Genomic DNA, 20,224 nt, shown 5'->3' on the forward strand with positions numbered 1-20,224 from the left:
TTCTCGTACAAGGTCTCAAACAGGCGATAACACCATGAATCTAGTTGCTTCAAACTTTTGTCCAAAGGAAACTGAGGCTTAAAATCCGCTGTGACGTTAAATTTCCAACCCCAGTCGACATTTGATCCATCAGTGGTCCAGAGAAGCGTGAACGAGTCCGAGGGAATGACGAGAGGAGGTCGGTCATCTGTACCAGGCCAGTTCGCATCGGTACCTATTCCACAGTATTGATAAGCGCCCCATCGCTCTGTCAGCGACTTGTCTTTAAAAAAGGAGAGATAGTCGCACCCTTGTTCTGTTCGGGATTGTGGATCGAATGTTATAGTTAACGTGGATGCACCGCTGAAAGTCACCTTCATATATTCCATCACCGAATTCGCGTACGGGTGCTTCGACTCGAATATTTGTGATTTTGGCGGCGATTGAATTGGACGCCCGTCACAGGGAGCCGTTGCGATCTTAGCCAGCGATGGAAGCAGCGGTGCAAAGGTTGGGATGATATCCGTATGTGTTCGTGATCGAAGAATTTGCCCGAGCGATTTAATGCATCTCGCGCGAATATCGTGTAGTGCACTTACCATAATTGGAGGTGGAATTTCTGGCGGATAAATCAAGGCCTCTTCGAATGCGTGTGCTGTGAGTTTAAATCCCCACTCAGAAATTGTGCTGGAAGTACTTTCCGTATAGTAGTGCACATCAACACATCCAGCCGGAATTCGAAGAGGTGGCATTGTACCCACACCCGGAAAAGATTCACCATAGTACTTTTCCTCGCCCCAGTACTTCGCTTCATTGCCACTTTCGTTGATATCTGCTTCCCGTTTTATGAACTGAATGTAGTCATTTGGTCCAGCTGTACACGTCATTTTATCGAACCGCACTGTTATCTCGCTCGCCCCTCGAAAATTGAGAGAGTAGGTTATATCTTCTCCTGCACCATATGGGTGATTACTTTCAAGCACCTCGACATTTTCTTTCTTTGTCAACTTTGGCTGGTACGACGCATCTTCCTGGGACATACCAGTGGCCAGATCAAGTACACGTTGATACAAATCCCTTAACTCCGAAGCAAAAGGTGTGATTCGTTGAAGGAAAGACGCAAGTTCTCCTTTCTCGATATCATCCAGGTGCGCAACGTCAGTCAATGGCACGTCTACAGTGCTCGACTGATCACAATCGAATATGACCCGAGCAATCTGAACTCCGCCTTTCATGCGGAATTGAACAAGGTATCCAGTCTCAATCATCTCTTTGCCATCAACGTTTACGCAGCAACTCACTCTGCCACCAACGTAAACACCACAGTAACTTCCACCTAGTATCGCAAGCGATGCTAGCATTGGACCGACATCACGTCCAGAGAACACGCCATCGTGCTTATTCCATTCGTGAGATGGTTGCAACCCAGCTATCACCAAGTCAAAGATCTGATCGCCCCAACAGGAACACCCCGCGGTCTTGCGAAGCAGCGATATATAAGCTGCCGCCAAGCTTGTCTCTCCTTGCGCTGAAATTCGCAAATCTAAAACGTCACCCATTGCTGCTGCCTCGTCATCTTGTTCCTTGCTGGCAGGCGTTGTAGCTTGCTTGTCATCCTCATACGAACGCCAAACGTTTAGAGAACGAGCTAAACGTTTGAAAACAAAAGGCAGGAAACCGTCAGTTTCAAGCGGCAGAGCTTGTTCTAGTTGAGCATCCATTGTTTCCGGTAACACAACGCTGGTGAGATCTTTCAGAACTCGGATGCCTCCAACTTGAACCTCTACAGACATACGATCATCAAACGATAAATACATGAGGTTTGCAAGATTCTCTTGGGTGCCAATGAGGCTCCGACCAAATGAAGTTTCCGCGCACGTCTGGATCAGCCCTAGTATGTGCAAAATTCTTTCTGACGGAACCCAGTTTGAAACAATCTCGGACGACGGGTAGCTAGCCTGGATCTCCTCTGTCAAATCACTTTCTGAAATTGGGTAGCCCAGCACCTTCGGCTGATAAATCCAACATTTAGCAGCAGGGTGGTCCAGGACCCGGCCTGGCGTCTCACCAAAGTAGAATGGATACGGGTTTAAGTGTGGCACTGGACTGAAATGCTCGCCATCGGATGGAGCGAACTCAGGTGATGCGAGAATCCGAAATCCCCAACTGTTAGTGTCTCCTTCATTATGGAAATACACCAAAAATCGATCCGCCGGGATCTCAAGAACGTTCATATCCACATCATCCGTCTCTTGTGTCTGTTGGAGACTACGAGCGCGGTTGCTCTGAGCACCAGGAAAATTTCGCTCGGGGTCGCTGTACTTGCCCGTATATTTGTCTTCGCCCCAATATTCCACGCATGTTGCATCTTTGTAAATGCGCACAAACCCTGTAGACCCATCAATATCACACAACGGATCAAACGTCAAACGAATTTTGACGGCACCAGGGATATGTACTGGACAGTATCCGTCAAGTGAGTCTTCAAGGGGATGCGCTGCCTCGATGATAGCGGATTCAGCTGGGTCGACATTCCCGTTCAAAACTAGAAATGACGCGAGTAGATGTTGCGATACCATTGAGCCGTTCACATACACCCTCAATATGTCTTCGTCTTGCACGATAGCAACATGAGACCACTGATCAGCATCCAATTCACAATCCGTTTCAAACACACTTTCCTTGTCCGAACCGCACGCAATTTTGTAGACTAGCATTCGATTATCAGTCAAAAACAAACCAAGGTGGCTCCATGGATTCGCCGCCGTAGTATCTTTGATCGTATTCTTGTTGCCTTTGAAGAAAACTGTGCCTCCTGCACCTTCATCGACTAAAACTACGTCAAAAATACCACTCTTCGGATCAAATTCACATTGGGAGGTTAGGTCCGAGGAATTCCATCGAACATGAACTTTCGTTGGCGTTGGGATGCTGATAACGGTACCAATTTCGGCCTCACCAGTTTCTAGCTCGTCAGTACCGACCCAGCTTGGACCTCGACGAACTTCATCGCCCACTTTGAGAGCGTACAATGGACCCTTGCTTGGACTGTAAATCCAGAGCATAATAGAATGATTCCAGCTGACGACATTGCGTTGTAAGCATGGAGCAGTGAATCCAGGCGAATTTTCGGGAAGAAATTGAGGAGATGACTTCTCCAAGTCGGTATCGCTGCCTGGGTTCGGTGATGATTTGACTATAGAAACGATACCCTCCAGCTGATGACCAACTGCAGAAAAAAGTTGAGTCTGAAATGCTGATACGTCATGCGCATTGCTAGATCCGTGCTCATCAACACCTTCTTCAGGGCTCGATTCGACTCGTCCAGCAATAAAACGAGAAAGAAGTACACCTAAAAGCGATTGTGCTGCATTTCTGGTCGGAACTGAGTCTGACGACAGCAGATGCAATATCTGCGGCAACACCCGGCTCTCCTGCAGCAGATACGAGTCCTCCAAATCGTAATCCAACGCACAGCATTTCAAAACACCAGTAATTAGTCCAGAGCAAGTGCTGTCATCACTAATTGACACGAGCTGCTTAGCAAATATGACAAGACAGTTGCCAAAAGCTTCTGCAATTCGTTGACGCAATGATTCGTCGCATCCTGGGAGTAGAGTATCGAAATGCAGTCTTGGAAAAGAGTCCAACACTGATGCACTAGTCGAGGGCGACACAGACATAGTTGCAGGAGAATTTGTGACAGCAAAAATCTTCAAGGTAGCGGCGAAAGACTCGAGCAGAATTCCTTTCAGGCGTGAGCTTTGACAATCATTTAATGTCTGGATGAAAATCTCCATACCAAGTGCGCGGCTCGCCGCCCTTTGATTCCGAGTTTCGATCACTTTCCGCAGTTCCGACACATCTACGTCACTTTGAATAAATTCTAGTACCTGCTCCGTGACCGATTTTGCTTGGCCATGCTTAAGGCGCTCACTAGACGACCTTCTGTACTGAAACAGGCTGCGTAGTTCGGTTGCAGCTTGCAGCTCATCCAATAGATTATACCATTTGTCTAGTTGCGTATCAGATGAACACTGTTTGCCAATGGCATGGCCATACTTGGCCAATAGGCCCCACCTCCGTTTAGCACCCGTCACATAGGCAAACGATACCGGCGTAATTTCCAGTAAAAAAGTTGCACGCTTGATAACGTTGTCGCACAAAATGGCAAGCGATTCTTCAGAGAGGCCCTTGTAAGCGGACGGTTGCCGTCGTAGTCGTCCGGAACGCCGTCGATTGGGCACCATCTGCCCGTGAATACCGGCATCCGCGGCGTCACCAAGATGAAACCAATCACGCATCTTCTGCGCGTTTTTCCAGCCACGAAGGAGTTGCTCAGAAATATCTTCACGCAAATTTTGTGTAAAAGCGTACGCATCCATTCCCCACATATTATGATGCAAGATTGCGGCTGCTACCGCACGAACGGCGCTGTTCACATATTTGTTTGGCGCAGAGCTTGTGATTTGATCGAACGATGATGACCGCGCTATAGCCGAGCTTGGGCGAGTTGCACCTGACCGCACTTGAAGGGCTTGGATTACTTTCTCCGCGTCGGACGATTCAGGTGGATCCACAAAGTCTTGTAGCAATTGTAGCACCTCTGCATTTTTGCTGTCTTCTGAACACACACCACTTTTCAGCAAGTCACTTAGTAGATACTGCTCGTTCGAAACCTCCATCTCCTCGATAGGAGTAAATGCAGTCCCATCAACTAGCAGGCTGATGCTCTCGTCCAATAGTTGGACTACGCTTTCCAGTAGAAACACGATCCAGTGCTGTTGCAAGCTCTTCGTCTTTTCCAAAATCTCAGCTGTCGCCGTGAATTTGTACCCCCAATCAGTATTGGACCCGTCTGTATGAAAGTAGACAAAACAGTGATCGCTTTCGATAATCAACGGAGGGTTGTCACCAACTCCAGGCCAGTTTTGTTCAGAGTCACGTCCCGAGTAAAACTGACTCCCGTAATACTCTCCTTGACTCTTATCCTTGCAAAAAGTCAAGTAGTCGTAATTAACTTCAGTTCGCGATCTTGGATCGAACGTGATCACCATCCGAGTAGCCCCCGGAACTTGAAGCTCCGTCAGTGCGTCCATGTTATTTTCATACTCGTGGGATGACTCCATCGTTTCAGTTTTCAGCGCCGTCGATACATTTTCCACAGTATGCTCTCTCTTCGATGGGTCTACCATTGAAACGAGAATGTCCAAATTCACCATTAACTTCAGCAACTTCGACGAATTTTCCTTGAGAAATTCAAGTAAACGTGAAGATCCGGATGATGTCTTGCATGCTGTACAACCGATAACTGTATCCAACAAACCTGATGTTTTTTCGACGCCGTCATTCAGGGAGCTTATGGCCTTTACGCTCTCGTGACTTCGCAATAGTGCTACTCCAGATGACAGTATGACAGGCGCCAAAATCCCGACAAATCCATCCTTAAGCGTCTTCTCCATTTCCAGCCACTGGGTTTGGCAATTTTGCTGCTTCACCTGATCGGCCAAATCACTGCAAATACTTGAGCAAGCGTCTCGAATCGTGTCGAATATCACAACCGCGATATCAAACGGTCTACGGCTGAGCTCATCACCAGTGTAAGCAAGTGTAACGAACGAGGTTTGGGTGATCGCATTCACTAGAGATATTAACTCAAAGCAGCTTTCTTTACTGTGCTCAAAACCTTGGGTTGGATTAGCCTGACCAGCGTAGACAAACCGGAGCTGTTGTTGTTGCATCGCTACTGCGAACTCGACCAGCGTTAAGAATTGCCCTAGTGCGTCATCTGACGCCACCATGGATAAATAAATGGTGTCCACGCGAGTACACAGATGAGCAAGGAGGCGTGCTAAAATCTTCAGCTCCATCTTAGTTGCCTTTGATTGTTGCCACAGCTGCAAATATTTAAGAACATGGGCAAACTGTTTGCTCACATCCGACTGGAAAATGCGAATGGATGTTGTGTACAGATCTAATGCAACAGATGCTACTTGAAGTCGGCTTCTTTCATCAACCTTTAACGTCGACAATGCTTCACCTCCATTCTCCGGAATTTGATTGCCAACTTCTTCAGTGGAGAACTCCAACAGCTTATCTAGAGGAATCGATAAACCATCCTTCAATATATGAAGTGACTCTTGTTTACAAGAATCGCTTGGAAGGAGCAGCAATCTCTCCAGATTTTTGTTTAGAATCCCAAGGCATGCTTGCAGAATATAAACTTGAATGATAGACGCGTCATTCGTCTTAAAAACATTGACATACTTTGATATGAAAGTCAGCAGCAACTGAAACGTCGTAACATCGACGTCCACAGCAAATGGTATCCGTGTCAGTAAACCAAAGTCTTCCCCAGCTTGCCCTCCAGTTGAATCACTTGCGATCGCATTTTTATATAAGAAGCTCAGCAATGAAAATGCCGTTGTTTCAGCAAAGCTTATATAATCACCACGACCAATTTGCGTCTGGATAATGGAGTCAGAAGGAATAGAATTCTCATCTAAGGGGATTCTTTTTCCCGAATTTTGGTACGACCGAAGAACCCTCTTATTCTCGTCATATAACCACAACAAGTTGTTCCTTGCATCGAAGCACACCGACGTACATGGAAGACAGCGCTCGAGGCAGCCAATACTCTCGCCATTATTATGCTGGTCCTTACTCTGACCGGTTTCACAATCAAACAATACGCTGTGAACGCGATTCTTCGTCGAAGGGTTTTCTGGTGCGATTGGATCTACGATCAGCATTCCCAGTATAGCACCATTGGTGTAAAATAATGGCAACTGCATTTCCAGCTCATCTTCACGATTCACAACGATGCTGCGAAGTTTCGCTAGACACAGCACAAATTCAAAACAGTGCACCGACTTCTCGTTTAAGATGAATTTGCGCGTTACGAAGAGATCTTTACCCCCTCCTGGCGCTGTCTTCGGGTTGATCACGTTCACACTAATTGCACGAGCCTCGACGTTGATCTCGTAGATTAATCTGCCCTCTGTAGCATACGCGTAAAATGGCATTCCACGGTTCGCATCAGCACTGGATGCATTGACGGCAGAGGATGAACTTCTCACTGACAAGGCCTCCAGAAAACCAAGATCTTGTGGGGATATACGCAACAGTTGACGGCATCGTCCAGGCGTTTCATCAGTAAATAATCCGCTTGTGCCTAACCCCGGATACATCACACTCAGATACAGTGAATCGTCACAGTATAGTAGACTCGAATAATACGAATCACAGCGTCTTTCTTCCACGTCGACAAATCGATCATCTTCATCAAGGACTTGTGCTCCCACTACGTTAGCATCATCATCACTTGCAAAAACCACAACCAGCTTCTTTGAATTCACAACGTTTTCCAGTGAAATTCCCGACAGAGTTAGGAGCTGTTCAAGCAGCTGACGGTTTAACGTAACACCTCGTTCTCCACCTTCCACCTCAGCACGAGCTTTCTTCTCTTCAAGCTGCTGCCGGAATTCCAATAGTGCTGCGGCATTGAGAACATCGAAGCTGCCGTACCACGCTCGATTGATTATCACATCGTCAAAGCAGTTATCTGAACGTGCCACGGGAAGCGCAAAAATCTCTCCATCGTCAAGAACACATATATCCTGGGACTTTCCTACACAGTACGAAATGAGCAGCTTGGATGCCGTAAGCGACCCTTGATCATCAGTTCCACTAAACAAGGCATGCACAGTCTCGTTCGACGAGTTGGTGGGCAAGAGAGAGCGAAGTCTCGACATTTTCTCTCTCGCGACTTCAGACACATCCTTAGCATCTTCTCCAAATCCATAGATCAACTTTCGAGAGACTCGTTTCACCTCAAGAACTTGTAAATATACACTTGGTGAAGTCTCGGCATATACTCTTCCGGCGATAGTGAAATTGAGACCTGTTCCAATCTTTGCTAAACCTTTCGTCAAGCTCCACGTATAGATAAAACTTCCATCCGTGGCCAAGGAACTCGAGGAGAAATTAGCGCCCATATCTTGCAACCCATGATCTGGCTTTTCGTCGCCTCTGGAGTTTATTTCACCGGGAAGTGTCTTCACCGTAAGCTTTTTGACGAATGTGCTCTCTTCGAACGTCCCCAAGGCATAATCGATGCGGTACGACTGCATTCGCTGCATGAACACCTTTATCCATGCAGAAAATGAATAGCCTTGCACAAGCGCTTCACTAAAAGTTGCTTCACGTGGCAGAGCTAGCAGCTCATCAACGAATTCGAGCAGCAGGCTGACGCGCCCACTACTCACTCCGACTGACAGCAAAAGCAGAAGGGCAATTTGTCGCTGTACTTGGGATGTCACTTGCCCTCCGTCTTCAGGGTACAATATATCCCTGCAAAATCTGTGTACATCGCTCAAGAGCGCATCTTCGGGGGAGCCTGCAACAACTTCTTGTAGTACAAAAGGCGGGCTGTCCAGCAATGTTTGCACGAGCGCCATCGTCCCGTTCTCGAACAGCCGCGGACTGAAAACGCGGAATTCACGCAGCATCTCCAGCTGCATCCGCAGCGACCCGACCGAAAAAATGCTCGCTGCTGTCACACCTTCCGAAATCTTGCATCGCTCACCCACAACCGGCCCGCATGGTAATGTCACTCCTAAAGACGATGGCATCCCATCGTCATCAGGTAACTCTGATGCTGTCAAATCTCTTGCAACTGCACCAAAACCTTCCTCCAACGTCTCCTCCTCTGATGATGATGCTTGGTGTAGCTTCATTCTTGCAGCAATCTGCTCAAAGTACACTTGCAGCAGCTCGTCTCGCTGAGCCCGTAGCTTCTCGTTGTCGAGGCTCTCCGGCGACTCTCTCGACAGAGTGTTCCCTAGCATTCCAGCCAAAGCGCTGGGCAGGTTCTCCTTGCTCGTAGACGACATCAGCGTTGACGCGATCGCCCCCGTCGCGGACGGAGACGCGGGCTGCGAGCCGCTCTGGTCCCCGGTCGCACCCTCCTCCCGCAGGGTGCGGGCGAACAGCTTGACGCGCGCCATGTCCGTCGCGTGCTGCATTTCATCCATGGGCGCCTCGTCCATCCCCGAGACCGTCGTTTGCGCCTCTTCCAGCGCTTTGCTCGGTGTTGTCTGCACGCTCGAGGCTGCCAAAATCTCGTTGTATTTCTCCACCACGAAGCCCTCGTCGTGCAGCAGCGTGAACGGCTCGCCCGTGCGCCATGTACGCGCCGCCAGCCGCTCGTCCTGCTGGCCCAACGGGCCTTCCGTACCCGCAGCGCCAGCGCCAGCATCGCGTGATGCCCGCGCCCCCATACTGGACCTTCTTGCTGGGTACAAAATGACCTCGCGTTAAAGATCGCTCACCTTAAAAAAAAACTGGTTAACGTAATATTTTTATCAGAGCCCTATATCTTGAATCGTCGCGATGAAGAGCAGTACCAAGGTCATGGAGGCGGCGTGGATTTGCGCGGCAGAAGTGGTTGTACAGCGCGAGGAGGAGGAACGCGTGGAGATGCTGGACAAGATGCGCAAGCAGAACGTCAAGGACAAGTACGAGCTGGGCAACGCCGCCACGCGCCTGGACCAGGAGCTCAAGGAACAGCAGCTGCAGTGGCACAAGAAGACAGAGGTGCGGAGGCTTCGGCAAATGCCGACGGACGAGCAGGAAGTGGCGCTCCAAGCTGCAGAGAGCAGCAATAACAACAACAGGAAGACGGGCAGCATCTACGCGATGGAGAATCAGCGATTGGCCATGCTCATGAAAGATTCAAAGTTGCGACAGCGAGTGAAGAAGTGAGTGTGATTGTTTTGTGTCGTTGATTGCGTCTGTTTATAACAGTGCATTGATCAGGAAGAAGATTCGGCCGCGGATTGTGCAGGATATGCTGGCGTTGGAGCGGCGATACACAGAGGTACAGACTTAAGAGGATATTTTCTTACTGATGAGAAGGACTTGAAAATATAAATTATACTGTTTGTAGGCAGCGCGCCGGCTGCAAAAGTGGTGGCAAGGGCACATGCATCGTCGGTTTTGGAGGTTTCACTTTCGCCAAGTGAAGGCAGTGGTGCTGATGCAACGCATTGCACGGGGATACCTGTCGAGGCGGTGGGTTCGCATTTGGCACGTGAATCGAACTATTCGAGTCACGAGATTGCAGGCGTTGTTTCGAGGCTACTACGTTCGTATGAGGGTCATACCTACGTGGAAGCGTTGGGAATATTATAATGCGGCCAAGATCCAGTCTATCATCCGAATGAACTTCTCGAAGAAGTTTTGTCGATATTATAAGAGAGAGATTGCTGCATTGCATATTCAATCAATATGGCGCGGATTTTCTTCAAGGAAGCAATCGGATATTCGCTGGTTAGAAGTGAGAGCAACCAATTTGCAGCGCCTGGTTCGGGGTACGTTGACACGAAAGAAAACACGAAGAAGAGCCGCACGTCTAGAAAGCAGTGCAGTTGAGATCCAGCGCATGTTTCGAGGAATGATGGCTCGAATGAAAATTGATACGCTGCTATGCGAAAGGGAAACTGCAAATCGACACGAATTTATGGCAGTCTTGGAAGCAGAAGAAGAGTGGCATCGTGTACAACGTGACAAGCTACAAGCAAGATTAAATCGTAAGCAGCTGCAGCAGCGGTAAGATAGATATGGTGAATGGGGGTCGCGCGTTCTCAAGAAACTCACCGTATTATGGTGGTTTTGTTATCTCCAACAGCGTAGCACAACTAGAATATGACTACTTTATCCAGCACGAACAGATTCACGATGTAAGCTTCTGCGGGCACCGTTCGTCAAGAAATGGGTTTTGCTCATCACTGTATTATGCTCGCAGATGGAAAGTATCTACCTCGACATGCAGACCCAGCGCATGCGAGTATCTCCCCGCGCCATAGAGCATGGGTGGGTGGAAGAAATGGAGGCGAAAATGAAGCAGCAACGCGCTCTAATTACCAAGATGAAGCTTGGAACTGTTTTCAAGCTCGGTCTTGAGTTTAAGAGAAAGGAGAAGGAGCTCATTGAGTTTCAGCAGCGCATCTACGCGCTCGAGGAGAAGAGGCGGCGGGTAAACCCAATGAATAGCTGTGATTCTTCTAGTTGAAAACATGCTAAATTGCCGTGGTTTGTGCTGCACAGTTTGAAGTGTGGCGAAATGAAGAATTTCTTGATTACTGGGAGGTATGTTCACTCCAGCTACAGTAAACCGGACATCTCATGGTGTAGTCCTTTTGAATCTAACTAATTTGTATGCAAGCGTGAATGTCGGTTCAGGTATCAGGAAAAACTAGTGCTAAGGCGTCAGAACATAGCTGAAACAAGACGAAGGTGGCAGGTTCAGTTTTACAGAACCAATGGAAAGCGTGACAATCGCTGGCGAGGAACCCACTGGACCCAGAACGTACTGGAAGCAGCCAAAGAAAAGGAAGTGTTTTGCATCGGAACCACAGATATCCTTGCTCTAGTTCACGACAAGTGGCGGCTTCGTTTGCAGAGCATTCAACTAAGTGATCAAGTGCTTGACGATGAAGAAATGGAGCGCGACACTAGAGACCATATTCATGACCTTACAGAGCAAGTCGCTTTAACAGCAGCCACAGCTCAAATCGAGCAGATGAAGACGCTCTTTGACCCTGTATTCCGTGAAGTCGAGCATTCGTTTGATAAAGTACAACAACAGCAACGCGAACATGATCGGCGTTTGTTGACAAAAAGACAGGAGAGGGAAATCCTGGAAGCAGCGAGGATAGATGAAAACAGTCACATGGCAGTCCAGCTCAAACGTGTCGACGATTCAATGCGCAAAGTAGACCACCAGAAGAGAAAGCGACAGCTACTGCTGGCAGCAAAAATGCCGTGGCACCTCCTTGATCAGTTGGAGGCAGAACGACGCGATCTTGAGCACGAGAAGGCGATATTTAAGATGTGGGGAAGAAGCAGTTTAGGTGAATAGGTACCATTGCTGATATGAATTGGTGGATTCCCGCAGTTGCATCGTCTAGTGTCTTGACCCCCTCCGGCCTTTAACCTTCGCCTCTAGATCTGTAATTCGCTTTTCGAGTTCCTGTATAAGTCGTGCTTCGCGGTACTTGACTGTAAGCGCAACATTCAGAGCGTTCACGGTGCCTTGAGGCAGCTGCCACGTTGGTGTGCGTTCTGCATTATCGGAAAAGAAATTGGTCACCATTTGAGGTTCTTGCACCAGCGGTTGACCTGACCAGCGCATGAACATGGCATCCCAGAGCGCGACGCGCTTCAACAACCCAGTCAGAGGAGGGTTCAAGACTTGTTTCGGAACAAAAGTCTGCTCCGTAAGCTGCGGGCGGAAGCCGTTTACCCAAGTCCATACAGAGGCTGTCCGATTCTCCAAATTTGCCTCCAGACGATGTTTTTTGCAGTCGAACAAAAACGTTCCAAATCGGCATGAGTGGAGAGCGTCAGCCAAGAGCAGCAGCAACCCTTCATTAAACCTGCAAATTGTTCACCACCACCACAAGAAATCGTCAGTCATTGTTGCACAATTTCGGTAAGAGCAATTGCAGCTCAGGCTCACTTACTCGAAGTAGCTGGGGTAGATCCGAACGAGCTGCGAGATACTGTCAAAAAATTGAATGAAGATTGGCGACTCCTGAGTGTCAGCTTTCTCACCGTGTGAATGCCGCAGATGAAATGGGTGTCCAAAAGACAGCCATTCTTTCTCGATGAGCACCTGAAATCCCTTCCACGTTCGAAAGTATGGGTCCACAAAAATTTGAGCGAGCGACGCGATTTGGCTCGTACGATCCCAGCCGTGACTACAGTGCAAAAGTACAGACTCTCCAGACCTGAGCAATGACGCCACATGAAGTCCCGACTTAAGTATCTGACGAATATATACCAGCCACTTGGTGTCCTCAATACTTCCCAGCCATCGCAAATTGTCGCATGATGGTGACGCACATAGGTTGCGCAGCTTTTTCATACTGGTGAAACCCCGTCAAAGAATACAAGACGCAAACGTTATCAATTTCAACTAGCGACACAGAAACCACCCAACGCTATCAGAATCGTACCTTTCTCTCATGGAGTGAATATTCGGGATTTCCATAAAGGTCACGGTGCAGTTCTTATAGTTGACCGAACTTTCAACGCCATATCCTTTCGCCCGGTTTGCCTGGATGCAAAGGCGAAGATTGATGAGCTTCCTTCAGATAGACGATTCTCCATCTGCCGCAAAACGTACCAGTGCGCTAGACATAGGCCTACAGTCAATAATTTGCAGTTGGTCCTGTAACAGACTCGAAGAAGCGATTCCCGCAACTAAGCTTTCATCAGCCGGTGAAGTGGCCTTCGACATTCCGACCTTCGGCTGACTGGATCGGCATAAAGTGGCCCCATTTGCCCCATTGAGCCACGTCAAACACGGAATTCTTCCCAGAGAGCGAAAATTCATTGCATCCAGAAGAACCTGGCAGAAGTCAAACTGTTAGCTCAACACAGCTACAGATCTATCCATGCCAGGCGAACCTCATCCGTGATTCCAACAGGCACCACAAGCCGTTCTGGATACGTCTCGATTGCGCGAAAGTTCTCGTTGCAGTTTGAAACCCTCCACTTCTCATTGTCAAAGACTCCCTGCCGCTCCCATTCAGTTCGGTCGTCGTAGACGTCCCAATCCAGAACGCACGGAAGTAGAGGCTCTTTTTCGAGCATATTCTCCGACAACCTAACAGCACACCAATTCATTCAGCACAATACAACACCCTCCACAATCCCCTCAACATCCATCTCACCTGTGATAGAAGGCGAACAAAAACTCGATTTTGTCCGGGAACACGTACGTAGTCAGCACCGAATAGATCTACGCAACATCAACGAAAAATAGCAATAAGATCCTGCTGAGCCTACGTCAAACGATCCCCTCCCTTCACCTTGGTGATTTCCACGACATCGAACCGGAACGACAATTGCCGCAGGTCCTTGGTCAATATCTCCACGATGGAATTCTTCTTCTTCACAGACGAGATGCAGCCCAGCGGGATGAGGAAGAAGCTCTCGATCTCGTCCTCACCTCGATCCAGCAGGTGGCGTCGCACACGGTCGTACTCGTGCTCGTCCGGTACGAACTGGAAGCGGAACGTGGTCATGAACACGCGCCCCAGACACACCGTGGCCGCCGCCGTGTCCTTCTTGCTCGCATTCTCGTCCAGGTACTCGCTCGTGATGGCCGCCAGCACATCCGTCTCCCCGATAAGGCGGCTCTGGGCGTCTTCTTCCGACATGTCGTCCGTTGAAAACTGAAGCAAAATGTGTCCATGTGCACAAACCTATCTTAAAGTTTGTATGCGATATATAAAATTGAATGAGGGACGTTTTTTGTGCACTTTTGTTGCTGCCAACGACAACACCGAAAGCATTGAACCTGATTGTGGCTACGATTGCATCTCAAAACCAAGGGGCGTCTCGACAAATAACGCTGACTGCGCTGAAGTACTACTCAACGTTAGGCCCTCACCTCCGCTGCTTCAACAGCGCTGCGATCTCACGTAGCGCGCTCATCTGCTCGACGTGCTGTTGTCGTCTCTCCTCGCGATCTTGGGCCATCGATAAACGCATCTGCTCCATGAACTCGCGCGCTGTCTGCGTGTCCATTGGCCCTGAGTTGGTCGTGGCGCTAGGGCCTTGGATGGACACTAGCTGCTCTTGAATCGTTCGCTGCCGCTTCGGTGTGCCCTGGACTGCGACTTGCTGAACTGGATAATAATTGGGTGTCTGAACATTCTGCGCGGTCGTGATAGGAGTTTGTCTGCTGATCTGGTGGTGATGTTGGTGGTGGTGCTGCTGCAGGCTACCGTTGTTATTCACAACGGCCGGAATAATCTCAAGAAGGCGCTTGGCACCGCACTCACAAGTGACCTGACCAGGCTGGCCGTTGCCATTCTGACCAAGAGCCGCATTGCCCTGTGAAGGTTGTCCCGCAGACGAAGTCACACGCGTATTGCTCGTGGAAATATACGTCGGTGAGACAAAGCTCGAATTGTGCAGGCTATCATCCAGATCCACGGGTGGCATGGGTGTAGATGCGGATTCGATAGCAGTCTCTGACGGGGAAATCTGGTTCATTCTCGTCATGAGCATATCGATCTCGTTGTAGACGTCCGGCGCTAGATTCGGTACACGGATCTTATTGGCAGCTCGGATTGCTCGTCGCTCGGGTTTGGTGAGATCGAACCACGGGGTTTTGGGTTCTCCGGAAGTCATCCGTTTCGTCTCGTAGTTCTTCATGAAGCGGTACATCTCCCTCATCGAGTGCATCTTGTCATCCACAGCCTTCCTCGAGCGGTTAGACCCGCCAACTGCCGCCATGAACGCATTGTACACATTCAAGCTCAACGTAGCACCACGCAACGCCGGGTTCTCTTTGTGGACGCTGTTCCAGACTCTCGCTAGCTGCAGAGTCACGTCGTAGCTCCAGTTCCGCTTCACATCCAGAATCTCCTGTGTAGCCTCCTGCAAGTCGTCATTCGTCGTGGTAGATACCGAGTTCGCAGGCGTCAAGGCACGATTGCCATTGCTTCCGTCTCCTATAGCAGACGCTCCCTGCGTCACAGCTGTACTCGCTGCAGCACCTTCCAACGTAGCTCTCCTTGATGCAACAGCACTGGGACTTAGAACACTGTCGAACACATTGTACACTTCCAGAGAAATGTTGGGGATGCGCACACGGTGCAGTGTACGGACGACGCGGCGCTCCTCCTTGGTAAGCTCGAACCAGGACGGCGATTGTGCCTTGTCGGGCCCTCCCTGCTTGAACTGGTCCTTCACCTGGGCGATAAACTGGTACATCTGCTTCATGGAGTACAGTTTGTCGTCCACGGCCTTGCGGGACCGCTGGGAGCAGTCCACCGTCTGCTTAAAGGCGTCGTACACGGTCTGCATGCGCTGCACGCGGCTCCAGTCCGGATGCGCCAGAAACACGCGGCGCCAGATCTTCACGAGCTCAAGCAGCACGTCCGGGCTCCAGTTGCGACCGCTGTCGGTCAGCAGGTCGTCCCCATCGGCCTCCACGTCCTGCGGCGGGCTCAACTCCGTCTGGCTTGGCTCTTCCATCGCAAAATGCATGCTTTGAACAGCCATACAAAGATCAAGTACATGTAATCAAAACAAAATTGTTCTTTTTAATTGGTTGGTTTTCGACCAATCTCAACACCTTTTGCTGACTTGATGTTTGTATGCTTCCATGCTTGAAGGTCATTTTCAATCCAAGATGGAGGTCTCTGCTAGCGAAGAGCTCTTCGCGTTCGTGAAGGATCTGACCGATGACCGCGACGCGCTCGTGGCCAGAAGTCGCGAGGTGCTGCGCAGTCTTGGCAGGAGCGACGACCGCGTGTCTCTGCACCTGCCTTTTGCCGCTAGCTCAGCGTCCAATGTGCACTCGTCGCTGCCAGTGGCGCTGCAGATACTCAGGAAGACGGCGGTGCTAGAGATCCATAGCCCGTCGGCCCGCAATGCGCTGAGTGGCAAGATGATGGCGGAGTTGGCGGACATTGTGGCGCTGCTTGAGAACCCGGAGGTGCACGGCAAGCTGAACGCCGTGGTGCTGCGAGGCACCGGCGGCTGGTTCTGCGCTGGTGCAGACTTGCGAGTTGCGCAGCAGGAGTTGACGTCGCCAGAAGCGGGGGCTGCGATGGGGGCATTGATGGTGGACACACTGACGAGATTCCGACGCCTCCCGCTTGTGAGCATTGCGTGCATTGAAGGCGGGGCATATGGAGGAGGCGCTGAGCTGGCGACGGCGTGCGACTTCCGGGTCCTCGAGTCGAAAGCTGTGATTCAGTTTGTACAAGTGCGCATGGGTGTATCGCCTGCGTGGGGTGGAGGTGCGAGGCTGTACAAGATTGTGGGGCGGCAAAATGCCCTTCGCTTGTTGTGCACCGCGGAAAAGCTGTCGGGCCAGCGAGCGTTGGAACTCAAACTTGCGGATTTTACTTTCGATGCTGAAAGCGATGGTGCAGATGCAGCAATTTGCAGCTTTGCATTCCCGTTTGATGGGATTGCGCCAGGTATCATCCTCTGTCTGCTTGCCAATCGATGATGTTTATTTCGGGTATGCTAACATCGTCGTTTAAATGTTGTTCAGCGGTCTCACATGGGGCGAAGCGTGTGATCAATCATGCTGACGACGTAAGTTTGGACGCAGTATTGTCGTATGAGCATGATGTGTTCAAGTCACTTTGGGGCGGTCCAGCCAACCTTGAAGCGCTGGAAGGAGCTCTGGAAAAGAAGAAACAGTAATCTACGTCTCACGCAGCCTTCAACGCAACCTCGTCGTGCATCTCTTGTATGAAATGGGTTGGGTAGGAGCTCCATCAAGTAAGTAAATCAATATTGTATTCTTGGGGGGAAATGGTGCTTTGGGCATGTGCTCGCTGAATGTTCTTATCCGCCTCCCAGATCCGTTCAACAGATTCCACCGAAGCACATCCGTTCAACAGATTCTGTCGAAGTAATAGGATTCTGCTGTAGGATGCTGCCATTTTTAGGAGAGTACAATTTTTAGGGAACGGAGTGCATAAGGCTTTGCCTTGACAAAGTACCTCTCGCCATTGACGCATTTGCCTTGCAGTCCAAATGACGAGCGTAGATGGCGATTACGAAGAAGAATGGGAAGCCGAGGAACCTTTCAAGAAAACAGCTATCGGCGGCCAAGTTTATCCACTGGAAGGCGACGAAAACAACCTAACTCGTGAAGCAGAACCAACGCAGGATGAAGGATTGATGTCAGGGTTCCCTGTGATATCTACTGATCATGAGTTGACGACATCTGAAAGCGACTTTAGGCACAAAAAGCCGAAAGCAAAGATCGACGGCAACATGTCGGATGAAGCACCAACATCAGATGATTCGCTTCCTAGCATGGAAGATGAAAAGGCCAGCACAGCTCAACAATTAATCCCGGATATTGAAGTTTCCCCTCCCGACTTGTCGAGCGTGGTGGAAGCGCAACATTTACTCAAGTTGATCCGGATCCATGGTCAGCACTATGGAGGTCAAACCCCACCACCACCAATTCCTGTTATGGTTTCAGCGGTGTCCAAAGATATTCACGAAGCCAAGTCCACATCAAAACATGATGTTAGTGCACTGCAGGCTCGAGTAGCAGCCAAGCGCATTTCCGACTTTCGAAGGCGGCAAACCTTGAAAGCAGATGAGGAACGTGCGTTGGAATCAGCGTGGACTCAAAAACGTCGCGAGGTCCGAAGATCAAATGACGCGATGTACAAGGCCCTCGGGGTCGCTGGATTATCTGCGCAAGATCATCTTCGAATAGCAAACCGTCGACGCAAACAAGAGGCAAAAGAGGCAGAAATGGTTGCAAGCCAAAGACGCCAGAACCGGTGGTACAACAACACCCCAAAGAGACTAGCAATTGCTCCGGACCATATTCGAGAGCTCAACATGGAATACAGCCGCGTGAAGTGGGAGCAACAGCGCGCCATGCAACTGAAACAGAACGTTGTTCGAGAAAATGAACTGGAGCTGAGACAGAAGGCTCGAGCAATAATAACCAAAGCAAACGGGGCTTACGTACGCGGCTCATTTCTGCTTAAATTGACGCACCATACCCTGAAGACTCAGAAAGAGTCTCCTTCAAAGGTGGGCAAGGAAGACGAAACTGCGTAACATTCTTCAGTAGCCGATAAACAGAGATCACTGATTCCACTACTGGTGGTCATTTTTTCTTGGCCAGAGCTTTCTTCAGAGCTTCCAGATTGGCCGGGCCTCCCCATAATGTCTTGAACACATCATGTTCGTATTCGAGGACGTCCACACTCACATCATCTGCGTTGTTGATTACCCGTTTTGCGCCGTGCGAGACGGGAGTTGCGACCCCATCGAACGGCTCCACAAATGCGCTGATGGCAGAGTTTAAGTCTTCTTCACTCGCAGCACTGAAAACGTCATCGGCCAGCTTCAGCTCCATCGCACGTTCAGGTGAAATCTTCTCCGCAGTGCACAGCAAGCGGAGCGCATTTTGACGCCCGACAATTTTGTACAGCCTGGCACCTCCACCCCACCCAGGAACAACCCCCATACGCGACTGCACGAACTGAATCACTGAATTCTTCTCCATAACCCGAAAGTCGCACGCCGTCGCCAGCTCCGCTCCGCCCCCAATAGCGCCACCTTCAATGATGGCAACACTCATCAGGGGCAGACGTCGGAAGCGCGTCAAGGTATCCACCATCAGCGTTCCCATTGCTGCTCCCGCCTCTCGCGAGTTCAGCTTTTGCTGCGCAACTCGCAAGTCCGCACCGGCACAGAACCAGCCGCCGGTGCCTTTTAACACGATAGTATTCAACTTTTGATGCACTTGAGGGTCCTCCAATACGGAAACGATATCTGCCAGCTGCGCCATCATTTTGCCACTCAGCGCGTTGCGCGCCGAAGGGTTGTGGACCTCCAGCAGGGCCGTCTTCTGCAGCGTCTCGAGACCAAGCGGTAGTCGCGTTAGTATATCCCCCGCCCTCGAAGAAGACGGAGAAAATGGCAGATGCAGAGTCACGAGGTCGTCATGTTTACCCAGTTGTCGCAGCGCTTCGCGACTTCGAGACACGAGGTCGACGCGCTCTTGATCCGCGTTGTTCACAAACGAAAACATGCCCCGACATCGCTGGAATGTCGCTGCCTTCGCTCCATACGATCCAGCGCGCATTGACAGCGGCAACCGACGCCACCGAGCCGCGTAACGTGTACCGGATAGCATCTCAATGACCATGTTCAACATCAGGATCAATTTCGTAATTCCACTAAGCCAACTAGCCACATTCTAAATTACCTAGAAATGGTTGTTGATTTGGGTAAATGACGGATGCTCCAAGAAGACTGGGACCAGCGATGTCCTGCTGACTAGCGTGTCAATCGTCTGCGAGCGCGTGCGTCCGCGTCTGCAGTCGCTTCCGCATGTTGCTTCTGCCCTGGACGCGTTCCTGGACATTTCGCGCTTGTGCTCCGTGGCTTTTGCGAGTTCCATTAGCTCGGTGCGACTCCTGCAGCGTATTGTCGCTCCGTACGCGAAGGCGACGGCCAGAGAGATCCTCTGTACCGACAGATCCAGTTCTTAACTGCGTGCGAAGCGGAGCACCCCCCGGTGGTGCAGTGGCTTTCGGCCTACTTCACGGCATGCTTCATGCCCCGCAAAGCAGTGCAGAACGCAGTGAAGAACGGACATTTACCGGTTCTGCAATGACTGCATGCCAAGCGTGAGGACATTTCTTGGCGACATGCTCTCATT

The 20,224-nt window shown here is 50.1% G+C and overlaps 7 protein-coding genes across 7 annotated transcripts; 3 read left to right on the top strand and 4 right to left on the bottom strand.

Moving 5' to 3' along the window:
- Positions 1 to 7,174: 7,174 nt before the first annotated feature.
- Positions 7,175 to 9,260, bottom strand: KRP23_6375 (uncharacterized protein; the record flags this gene model as incomplete). The annotated part of the gene is made up of 2 exons (XM_067891560.1): positions 7,175 to 7,282; positions 8,247 to 9,260. 2 exons carry the CDS (start codon positions 9,258 to 9,260, stop codon positions 7,175 to 7,177), a joined length of 1,122 nt encoding a protein of 373 aa, XP_067745904.1.
- Positions 9,261 to 9,372: 112 nt separating this feature from the next.
- Positions 9,373 to 11,902, top strand: KRP23_6376 (uncharacterized protein; the record flags this gene model as incomplete). The annotated part of the gene is made up of 8 exons (XM_067891561.1): positions 9,373 to 9,740; positions 9,799 to 9,859; positions 9,929 to 10,053; positions 10,477 to 10,590; positions 10,670 to 10,721; positions 10,787 to 11,017; positions 11,089 to 11,130; positions 11,207 to 11,902. The coding sequence occupies 8 exons, from the start codon at positions 9,373 to 9,375 to the stop codon at positions 11,900 to 11,902; spliced, it is 1,689 nt and encodes a 562-aa protein (XP_067745905.1).
- A 45-nt stretch (positions 11,903 to 11,947) lies between these two features.
- On the bottom strand, positions 11,948 to 14,210 carry KRP23_6377 (Myotubularin-related protein 2; the record flags this gene model as incomplete). The annotated part of the gene is made up of 7 exons (XM_067891562.1): positions 11,948 to 12,419; positions 12,507 to 12,911; positions 13,002 to 13,102; positions 13,172 to 13,396; positions 13,456 to 13,654; positions 13,722 to 13,789; positions 13,860 to 14,210. 7 exons carry the CDS (start codon positions 14,208 to 14,210, stop codon positions 11,948 to 11,950), a joined length of 1,821 nt encoding a protein of 606 aa, XP_067745906.1.
- A 229-nt stretch (positions 14,211 to 14,439) lies between these two features.
- KRP23_6378 (uncharacterized protein) lies at positions 14,440 to 16,038 on the bottom strand (the record flags this gene model as incomplete). The annotated part of the gene is made up of 1 exon (XM_067891563.1): positions 14,440 to 16,038. One exon carries the CDS (start codon positions 16,036 to 16,038, stop codon positions 14,440 to 14,442), a length of 1,599 nt encoding a protein of 532 aa, XP_067745907.1.
- A 157-nt stretch (positions 16,039 to 16,195) lies between these two features.
- Positions 16,196 to 17,223, top strand: KRP23_6379 (Ethylmalonyl-CoA decarboxylase; the record flags this gene model as incomplete). The annotated part of the gene is made up of 2 exons (XM_067891564.1): positions 16,196 to 16,991; positions 17,069 to 17,223. The coding sequence occupies 2 exons, from the start codon at positions 16,196 to 16,198 to the stop codon at positions 17,221 to 17,223; spliced, it is 951 nt and encodes a 316-aa protein (XP_067745908.1).
- Positions 17,224 to 17,559: 336 nt separating this feature from the next.
- KRP23_6380 (uncharacterized protein) lies at positions 17,560 to 18,612 on the top strand (the record flags this gene model as incomplete). The annotated part of the gene is made up of 1 exon (XM_067891565.1): positions 17,560 to 18,612. The coding sequence occupies one exon, from the start codon at positions 17,560 to 17,562 to the stop codon at positions 18,610 to 18,612; it is 1,053 nt and encodes a 350-aa protein (XP_067745909.1).
- Positions 18,613 to 18,661: 49 nt separating this feature from the next.
- On the bottom strand, positions 18,662 to 19,645 carry KRP23_6381 (Ethylmalonyl-CoA decarboxylase; the record flags this gene model as incomplete). Its single annotated transcript, XM_067891567.1, has 1 exon — positions 18,662 to 19,645. The coding sequence occupies one exon, from the start codon at positions 19,643 to 19,645 to the stop codon at positions 18,662 to 18,664; it is 984 nt and encodes a 327-aa protein (XP_067745910.1).
- Positions 19,646 to 20,224: the final 579 nt, after the last annotated feature.

The sequence above is a fragment of the Phytophthora ramorum genome (assembly GCF_020800215.1).
Source record: "Phytophthora ramorum isolate Pr-102 chromosome Unknown Phyram_PR-102_s0005, whole genome shotgun sequence".
In the NCBI taxonomy this organism is placed as follows: Eukaryota; Oomycota; class Peronosporomycetes; order Peronosporales; family Peronosporaceae; genus Phytophthora; species Phytophthora ramorum.